General features: G+C 40.9%; 2 protein-coding genes across 2 annotated transcripts; both read left to right on the forward strand.

Annotated features, from left to right (window-relative positions):
* Positions 1–2,090: 2,090 nt before the first annotated feature.
* Positions 2,091–6,345, forward strand: LOC135677403 (rho GDP-dissociation inhibitor 1-like). Its single transcript, XM_065189708.1, has 5 exons — positions 2,091–2,434; positions 5,054–5,117; positions 5,212–5,430; positions 5,836–5,960; positions 6,098–6,345. Exons 1-5 carry the CDS (start codon positions 2,204–2,206, stop codon positions 6,161–6,163), a joined length of 705 nt encoding a protein of 234 aa, XP_065045780.1. The 5' UTR covers positions 2,091–2,203; the 3' UTR covers positions 6,164–6,345.
* Positions 6,346–6,681: 336 nt separating this feature from the next.
* LOC135677404 (protein PROTON GRADIENT REGULATION 5, chloroplastic-like) lies at positions 6,682–7,399 on the forward strand. Its single transcript, XM_065189710.1, has 2 exons — positions 6,682–7,101; positions 7,172–7,399. The coding sequence occupies exons 1-2, from the start codon at positions 6,823–6,825 to the stop codon at positions 7,274–7,276; spliced, it is 384 nt and encodes a 127-aa protein (XP_065045782.1). The 5' UTR covers positions 6,682–6,822; the 3' UTR covers positions 7,277–7,399.
* The last annotated feature ends 1,998 nt before the right edge of the window (positions 7,400–9,397 follow it).

Consider the following 9,397-nt stretch of genomic DNA (forward strand, 5'->3'; position numbering starts at 1 on the left):
ATGTGATTACTGCCTGTCGCAAAAATGAGCCAATGATGTGCTTAAAGCAATGGTTAAGACATGTTGGTAGAACATGTCTATCTTGATCTTAGCTACTGCCCAAAGTTGACTAGATTGCTTTCGATTAGATTTTGAACATCCAACTCGTTATGTACAGTTATGCCCTTAAGCAGTTATGTACAGGTAGCTGTACGGCAAAACCATTGGGTGACGGAACAAGAGAGACGCACCGTCAAATGAGGAACACAGAAACAAATGACCTCTGTAGTTCCTCCGCGTGATGGGTTTCTCCCCCGGAGCTTTGGTTGTTCCTCTGCTGCTTCTCAATCTGACAAGAAAGGCCTCCCACTCTCAAAGCTTCAGCCGGTTGTGAATGGGATCTGACCCTCTTCGAACTCGACGTGACGCTCTCGGCCACTGCAGGTGTTAAGTTGCTCCTCTCTCTACGACGGATGTCGAGGTAAGGCTAGCGTCGCCTAGTAAACTGTGGAAATACTTATTTTTAAGAAAATTAATTAGAGAATTAATTTGAAATATATTTATTATTATTATTTTTATAAATTTAAATTATATATATATATATCATTATATTAATAATTTATTATGAGTTAACATGTCAAAATTAATTAGAGAATCAATCTAAAATAACTTAATATATGTATTTATGGATGCTGAGCGATAAAAAGTGATCTATTGCAATTGCATTAAGAATAAGCTTTTTATATTTAGTTGTAAAAAGATAAAATATTTTATAAAATATGTCATCTACCTCTAATAATCCCCTATTATTTTTTTATTCACTCCATTATTTTTTTTATTCAGAAGGATGACAACAGAGAAGATAATATGTAACTATATGCACGTGGATAGACTAACGTGAGGTAGCCTCTATCTCTTTCTTTCAACTTAACATTACAAAAAGTCACGTCTCGAACGATAATTAATCAATGATTTTTTTATATCGAAAACTAATACATATTCTGATATGACAAAAAATGGCAGACCCAGCACAGCCGGACGAGACAGAAGCGGGTAACGGTTGAAGCTCGCCCATACCCTGCGATCCCCCGGTCTCCCACGCAACCCCCTGATCGACACGCTGCCCGAGGCTCTCCATACCCTGCAGCAGCTCGGCCTCCCACGCGACCCCAGCGGTAACATCAAACCTCCTCTATAAATACCCCTGAGTCCTAAGCAAAAGGGGGGGGGAACTCACTCAGACACAAAACACTCAGAGGCTCTTTTTCTGCCTCATCCACAATCCCCTCCACATCTTTCTCTAACTTGATCGTCGGAGGGGTCGGGCCGAGCTCCCGGCCCGACCTGTGTGCAGGTGCGAGACGGTGTCGCCTCTTCCCGAAGCTGCGGCGGAGCTGCCTCCCGACCCGAGCCGCCGACCCGAACCGCCGACCCGACCTGCCGAACCGACCTCCCGACCCGAACCACCGAGCTCGGCCGCCGGGAGACCTCGAGGAGCGCCCCCACGGAGATCACCGCCTTCCGGACCGAACCAAGCCGCGACGGCCCCGAGGCCACGGCTAAAAAAGTTACTTACCGTAACATATTCAACGAGTTTTCAAGTACCATCAGATTTCAATTTACCCTAACCGTTTATGGTTGACGTTTGATCCATTTAATAGAAATACGATGACACGAAGGAAAATACATTGTTTTCGAACGTTGAGATAATAGATACGTAATAGGAGAAAAAAACACCTTTCGAAGATAGTCTGTCTTTTGACATTTCTATATTTATAAAAATCATATAAGAAAAGGTCACTTTGATAACATGTCGGAAAAATCACGTGGAAAATCCCACTACCAGTCAACGGTCAACACGATATTCTGTAAGGAGTAGGGGACGGAAACGGAAGACTTGCCCCTAACGGACCGTCTCGCTTCGCAGTAAAATTATACCGTCGACGGAAGAAAAGAAGACGAAATTACAATTTTCGTTACTTTTTATTATCGAAAGAAAATAGAAAAAAGAGAGATGAGAACGATAGTGAAGAAAAGTGCAGTAAACGGACGTCTCCTCCGTTTCAGATTTGAGAACGGAGTCCTCCTTCCCTTTACTCACTTAGTTCTTTACGTGTTTGCTGGTCGCTCTTCCTCTTTTATCGGTCTGTTTTGGTTTGTGTCGAGAGAGAAAGGAGTCCCTTTTTGGTGTCTTCTTTTTCTTCTTCTTTTACCGAGAACGGGAATGGAGAAGGGAGGCCAGAGAGTGGAAGCGGAGAGCTCCTCTGCCTCCGCGGGAGTCGTCGTCGTCGTCCAGGAGAGCAGCGACGCCGTGGGCGAGGAAACCGAAGTGGAGCTCGGCGGCCGCGATGTCGAGGATGAGGAAGTTGATGCTGATGAAGACGAGGAAGCCGGAGCCGATGGGTTCGTTCCCTCGCCGCTGATCCCCCTAAAGGATCAACTGGAGAAAGACAAGGTCTTGATGCTCTTTCTTCTTCCCTCTTTAGCCGATAATTTTTTCTTCCTTCGCCCTTTTCGGGGCGATTTTAGATCCATTTTACCGTAAAGACGCGATCTTTACTGCCGACTGATGCCGTGGTCTGAATGCTTTCTTCTGGTCGTTTCCCTTTTTCTCTTACGGTCATTTGCGATGTGTGGTTCCTCCAAAGATGCCATATTATTGGCGATTGAGGTCGGCTTAGTTTTCTTGACTGATAATGAGTGTTCGATGCACTTCTGTCTCCGTCTAAATCAGGTCTGCACTTTCGCCCTCAGCTTTCCACTTCTATCTTCTTTTGACATTGAGATGGATCTGGCGCTGATCGTTGTTAAGAATCTACGGTTGCTTCTCTTGGTTGTGTTGTGTCTGTAAAATATCGCATACTTCCGTGACAAAATGATTTTTCCTCTATGGACACTTGAATTGGGCACTTCCTGTTCTTGTACATGACGGGGTTCTTTTCTTGGGAGATTGCCTAGATTTACTCGAGACAACGATTTTGTGCCACATGATACAGTTGCCAGGCAACATTAGCTCAAGTCACACATAAATCTGTAATGTAGGTTGTCTGGCTGCAAAATAGACCTTTCAACTAAACAGGTGGATTTTTCCTTTGTAGTAAAACCAGAGGATTGATTGGCCTTTTTCTTCATATATCTGTTCCTTTATCAACAGTTGACAGTGATTGTTTCAAACCCTTGTTACTTATACATCTTTTTTGTAGTTAAGCCAAATCAAAATGATTTGGGTTTGTCATTCAAATGATATGAAGCATTATAATGGTGATTCTAGAATTTTATTTTATATCTGTCTTGCTAGTCTCTTCGAATTTTTCTTGCTTGCAGCTGTCTCTTGTTGATTTTCCTGAAGAATCTTTTGCTAAAAAGAGTTAAATTCATAAATCGACTTTTCGGATTAATAGAGCAGGAAGCCAATGAATAATGAGTATAAAGGATGTTTTTGCTCCAAGGAAACCCTTTTCCATCCTTATACTTCCAGGCCCATTTGGATACATCTCTCATAACACTTGGCTGGTCTCAGGGCCATCAATATAGTACAACAATACCATATTGGATGTGCGGTGCAGCTGTTGATATTTTTGACATTTTCTTCCAATCTTACGTCTTTTTCATCTATAAAACTGTATAATTTGTTAACCTTATTATAATTTTTCTTAAAGTGCCATTCTTGATGATCATTTTACTTGGCAGTTGAAACTGCTACTTAATTAGCATACCATCGTATAGAATTTATAGTAGTAATTACAGATGAACAGCATTGTCAATTGGAAAGTAGTCGTTTAGGGTCCTTTTCTTGCGTCTTGATGGTGTTCTTGATCTATTCTAGACAAGATTTTGTAGTTTGACTGTATAGTTATGTTCTCTATTCTTCCACCCACTAGTTACTATAAATCAGCATTGCTGCAATGACTTTCTACTACACCCCAAACACCCCCCCCTACCCTCACCCCCCCCACCAGCTTTGTCTATCTTCAATTCTTCTCAATCAAGATCCTATTTGGTGTTCAATTTCAAGGGTCATTTATTCAGCTTGTAAAGAACTTTAAGTTATGGGTGAATCTGCAAATTACCATTTGCTGGCAAGATATGGTCATGGCATAGTCTAGAACTATTATTATTTTATTTTCCAAAAGATAGTTGATAATGTTACAGCCTCAATTAGTCGCAAGCTAATCTGTGAACTAAACGTTGTCTACTTCCACTTGTAACATGAAGGGGACATCGGTTTGTCCTATATTTGTTATTCAATTACCATTCATTAGCTCTACATAAACAATTACATGTATTATATATAAGGTAATTCTCCAATGAAAACGTTAACATCAGGTACTTGGGTTGCCATGCAAAGATTTCAGTTTCTCTTACAAGTCTTTTATTGTTGATATATACAGTTGTTACTTCTCTGAGCCATTTTATTTATCTAGTTTGGCCATAAATGGACTTGTTGGTGGTTTATGACACTGTTGCATCTACGTTCTAGCACTAGCTGATGTTTGTTTATTGGGATATTAAAACCATGGCCTTGCTCCTAGATATCATTGGTTGCAAATCAAGTTGCCTTCACATGTAGATACAAACACTGAACTAGAGAGAATCATAGAACAAAACAACTCACATTCACTGGCTTCAACTGATAGGCATAATTTGTAGTGTTTTTTTTTTTAAGAAATAAGTTTGTAGTTGTCTTATTTATTGAACCCTTGTTTAAGCTTCTCCAAGTTTGTATTGCAGATAGTAAAAAGAAAGCATAAGTCTAACAGGATGCCAAGATACCTGCTTCAGGAGTAGGTGTTAGAGTTGTAAAGTAGGGTTTTATCCTCTCTGATTGACCTATATCTCTTATTTTCTTTGTTTCCATGGAACAGAAGCAATGTCTTTTTCTCTTGCCTCTAGTTACAATGAGAAGTCAAGTTTAGTTTCTACTTCAATATTATGGCTACTTCTTAAGTAAATATTGATTTGAAACCATCTGCCAAATTCTCACTCACATGAAAGAAGGTTTGTTAACTAGCAGTAAGCAAATTGTTGACAAATCCATTATCTTAAATCAAAGCTCGTTTATTATATCTTGCAGGAAGATGAAAGTCTGAGGAGATGGAAAGAAAAGCTGCTTGGCTGTGTTGAAGGAGAGTTGGATGGTCAGTGTTTTATTGTCTTATTTCTTCTTTATTTGATTATTGGAGGTTTTTCACGACTCATAAACCTTCTGCAATGCTTTCTGTATATCTTTAGGCCAAACTGAACCTGAAGTTACATTTCACTCGATAGGAGTCGTATCCGAAGGCCATGTTGATTCAGTCACATCCTTACCAGTAGCAGAGATGCAAAACCGAGTTCTTTTTACTCTGAAGGAGGGATCTAAATATCGCCTCAAGTTGACATTCAGTGTTAGGCATAATATTGTCTCTGGCCTAACTTACTCGAACACAGTGTGGAAGAGAGGGCTTAAAGGTACAATCTTTTACATAGGAATGCCAACACAAAAGATAGAAATTCAACCTCAACCATCACAATGATTCAGTTAACAAGACATTTCATCTCTAAATAGAATATAAATTCTGGATTTTTTATGAGAAAGAAATAGTCATGTGAGCATGCATGACTAGTGTATACAGTCAAATATAGTCAAAGTTGTAACTAGAAGAATGCTGCAGGGTTAGACTGCTGCCGCAAGGGACCAGAGGTCACTCGTCCTTCTAATTACATATTGGTTTCTGTTCTCAGTCGATGATTTTGGATGATTTCTGTTTTGGTAACACCTGTGTGGTTAGATTAGCCAGTGGAAGATGTGATGCATAAGCTCCTCCAGGTTTTCCATTTGAGTTATCTGTAACTATTAGATCTTGGTTGTGACAGTGGATCAAAATAAGGGAATGCTCGGTGCATTTGCTCCTCAACGTGATCCACATGAACTCTTGCTGGAAGAAGAGACCACTCCATTCGGGGTGCTTGCCCGAGGAATTTACTCAGCAAAACTTAAGGTACATTCTTGTTCTAGTGGCACAAGAAATTGGTACTTAAAAACTACTTAGCTTCATCACTAGCTTTTCTCTTCCAGGATTTCACTGTTAAATCTTTTCGACCATCTTTTTTTCTTTTGGTTTTCGGTTGCCTGCAGTTTGAAGATGATGATAAGAGATGCTACTTGGAACTCGACTATTCCTTCGAGATCAAGAAACGCTGAGTGTGTATGCATCCTCTCTTCTAGGATTAATCATTGTGAGGTGCAACTGCATAAGGATTTTATACTGCAAAGTTAACAAGTTTTATGAGAGCATCGGAAGACCTCTTATAATTTGTATGTGGATCTACACCTGTATGTTTGTCCATTTGCCTATACTTGTATTAATTTGTTTGTATGCTTTATGCTCCTGATTATTACTGTGTGTGTGTGGTATCAACGTAGATGAAATTAAAATGGTTGCAGAGTGAGATTCTTATTAATTGTATAAAAGTCTTCCAAGCACAAGAATTCAGATTACAACTGATGGAAATTCAAAATTGGTCGGAGTCTAAGCATCCGGCAAGCTTAGTGTTTAATTTGAAGCCCCCAGTTGAGCTGCACCAATCCGCATCAGGTGAAATGGATCCCAGTGGCTCAGGGACGACGTGATTAGGTGGTCTCGTTTTGACCGCAGAGTGAAGAGTAAGCAGCAGCCGTGCCTTCTCCTTCCCAGCCAATCGACACACGCATCTAAAGCTCACCACTGAAGAGTCAATCAAGATCTCCATTGTGTGGCCTCAATTCGCCCCTCCCAAATCCAAGCCTCAGCAGCGCACACCCCGCAACCGTTCTTCTTCCCGCATCTCGAGGTCTCCTCCCTTGCGTGCGTGCGCGCGTCCATGGCTGCCTCGCTGACGGCCGCGGGGTGCAGAGCCCTCCCTTCCTCCTTCCATGGAAGCTGGACCAGCTCCTTCGCGGGTGAAGACCGCGCAGCGTTGGCCAGGCACGTCACCGTGGTCTTGGTTCGAGCTGCTCGCCCGCGGCGGTCATCTCCTAGGATGGGCAACGTGAACGAAGGCAAAGGCCTCTTCGCGCCGGTCGTCGTGCTGGTTCGCAACATCATCGGTCGCAAGCGATTCAATCAGCTCAGGGGGAAGGCTATCGCTCTCCATTCACAGGTCGGTGTGGATCTCCTCCTCTTCCTCATAGTGATGGCTTTTACTGATGGCTTTGTCGTTACACGCTCAGGTGATCACAGAGTTCTGCAGGACTATAGGTGCTGATGGTAAACAGAGGCAAGGTTTGATCCGATTGGCCAAAAAGAACGGGGAGAAGCTTGGATTCCTGGCATGAGAGGTCATTCGATGCTTGTGGAAGAGGATATCCCTCATGAATGAGAATGTAAGAAAGTCGTAGCACCTGTGTATCTTTATGCATCATAAGGTTGATTTGCTTCCTTCTCGGGGCGATCTTGCATCTTGTTCTATGTGGCTGCTTTTTCTCTTACATGGTAAAGAGATTTTTGGTTAACTGATTTGATAGTAAAAGTTATTTGATAGAATTTTATAGTAAAAGTTATTTTGGTTTAACTGATTTTTCTTTTGTTGTGATTGTGGTTTCAATAAAATGCTACAGATTATACGAAGTCCTGTCTAAATAAACTATGATGCTTCTTTTCGGATAGAGAAGCATTTATGTTTCGCAAGCAATGTAATGACTATAGCATAAAATAACAAATATCATTTATCTTAGCATTCTTTAAGACTCCCATTACATAAGGTCATGGATGGTGCTTCACTCGCCCTTTGTATTGTCGTATAATCAAAATCGATCTATTTTGGTATTTTATAGTGAGCTACGATGCACTGCAAAACATAAGTTAGTATCATAAGAGTATCTTGAAAGTTTGAGCCATACATGACTAATCAATTCACTTATGAGATAGATTTATCAATATAAAATATAGAATTAGGAAAGAACCTCCTCCAACAAACATAATTAATTACACTCCTCGAGTAACACAACTAAGAAATTGAGTCTTTATCCCTCCAACCCAGTTTTCATGGAAGATAGATATAACTCTTCAGCGCCATTGATGAGCTCAGAGAGCTAAAGGGACACTCTCTTGGCTTCTCAAAGGGCATCAAGTGTGAGAAGATAAAAGGGGAAATAGTTGATATCCATATCATAAACGTCCAAGGTACTGTGTGAAAAATACAGCACTGAGAGGATGCATTCTAACCTATTCATAGAAACTGTTTGCCAAACGTATGGGTAAGGATGGAAAGCTGTCATGAGATGTCTGAAGTGGGGAGACCTCGAGCTACTACTCCACACAACAAGAGATGGTCATGGAGGAAACCATCATCAAAGTTCTGAGAGTAACTCCGTGGATCATAAGCAAAACTTGTCGACTTGTGCCACAACGGCGTTGTCATGCCCCTCAACTCCGACCTCAACTTCCAAAACACTTGCTTCATCGACCTCCAACACTCCATGGACACACTCAACTTGAATCTTAAGCAAATTCCTCACCTTACTCGTTCAATGCCACATGCTTGCGAGCTTATTATTTATAACCAGCGTCAAGCATCACTGTTCCATCACTAGCGTTGCCTTTATCATGCTGACGAGTTCCCATTCCTTTCCATCTCGCAAATGGATTCCTTATCCAAAAGCCTCCATCGAGAGTGAACAATTTTGATTGGCCTTCACGCCTCAAAAGCATCGGCGAGCTTTCGGTGGCCATCCGACATCCATTCCCTACGTGGCATTTCCAGGGCCTGAAGAGGCAGTGGCATCTTTACCTGTCAGCAAAGGTAAAATTCTCACAAAAGTGACGTCTGAATGATCATAATCCGAGTAAGATCGTACTCTGTAGGAGTCGAAGCACTTTTTTTAAGATGACTTCTGACACAGAACAACTATCCTCAGTAGCTTCCTCACAGGACCATGCATCAGCTCAAAACGTGAAATAGCTGTTGTTGACACTATGGCTGCTCTGATCCATATTATTTGACCAGTGAAGACATGACTCAATTCTAAGAACTTTCAATCAATAGTTCAATTCCTTACTAACTAAGCAATAATTTAAAGCTTCAACAAATGCATGCACTGGAATAGATTATTTTCCACGCTCGGTTCTCCGCACCAAATTGATAATGGAGCAATTTTAGTATGAAATCAAAAAATGATGAGTGTAAGTCGAATGGGTAAGAATTCATACACATTAATCTGTTCCTACAACTATTAGAGTATGACCGACACAGTCAAATCGGTTTTAGTTTGACAGTAGTAGATGAAAACATTTATAAGTATTTTAATTCCTTTAGTTTAGTTGGATGAATCAAAAGGAACATACGAAGAGGCTATTTAATATAATATTAGTTTTGGTAATTATTGATTAGACTTTGCATGTCTGTTGTTTGTAAACGAATATCAAGTTTATTTGACTTTAAAGAACTTATCACAGCT

This window comes from Musa acuminata, chromosome BXJ1-6 (assembly GCF_036884655.1).
Source record: "Musa acuminata AAA Group cultivar baxijiao chromosome BXJ1-6, Cavendish_Baxijiao_AAA, whole genome shotgun sequence".
NCBI classification, from domain to species: Eukaryota; Viridiplantae; Streptophyta; class Magnoliopsida; order Zingiberales; family Musaceae; genus Musa; species Musa acuminata.

Excerpts from the sequence above, each read along its gene's own strand:
- LOC135677403 (XM_065189708.1), top strand. The coding sequence starts at position 2,204 with ATGGAGAAGGGAGGCCAGAGAGTGGAAGCGGAGAGCTCCTCTGCCTCC. Across the intron at positions 2,435-5,053 it reads ATCAACTGGAGAAAGACAAG|GAAGATGAAAGTCTGAGGAG; the intron begins GTCTTGATGCTC and ends TATATCTTGCAG. Across the intron at positions 5,431-5,835 it reads GTGGAAGAGAGGGCTTAAAG|TGGATCAAAATAAGGGAATG; the intron begins GTACAATCTTTT and ends TGGTTGTGACAG.
- LOC135677404 (XM_065189710.1), top strand. The coding sequence starts at position 6,823 with ATGGCTGCCTCGCTGACGGCCGCGGGGTGCAGAGCCCTCCCTTCCTCC. Across the intron at positions 7,102-7,171 it reads CTATCGCTCTCCATTCACAG|GTGATCACAGAGTTCTGCAG; the intron begins GTCGGTGTGGAT and ends TTACACGCTCAG.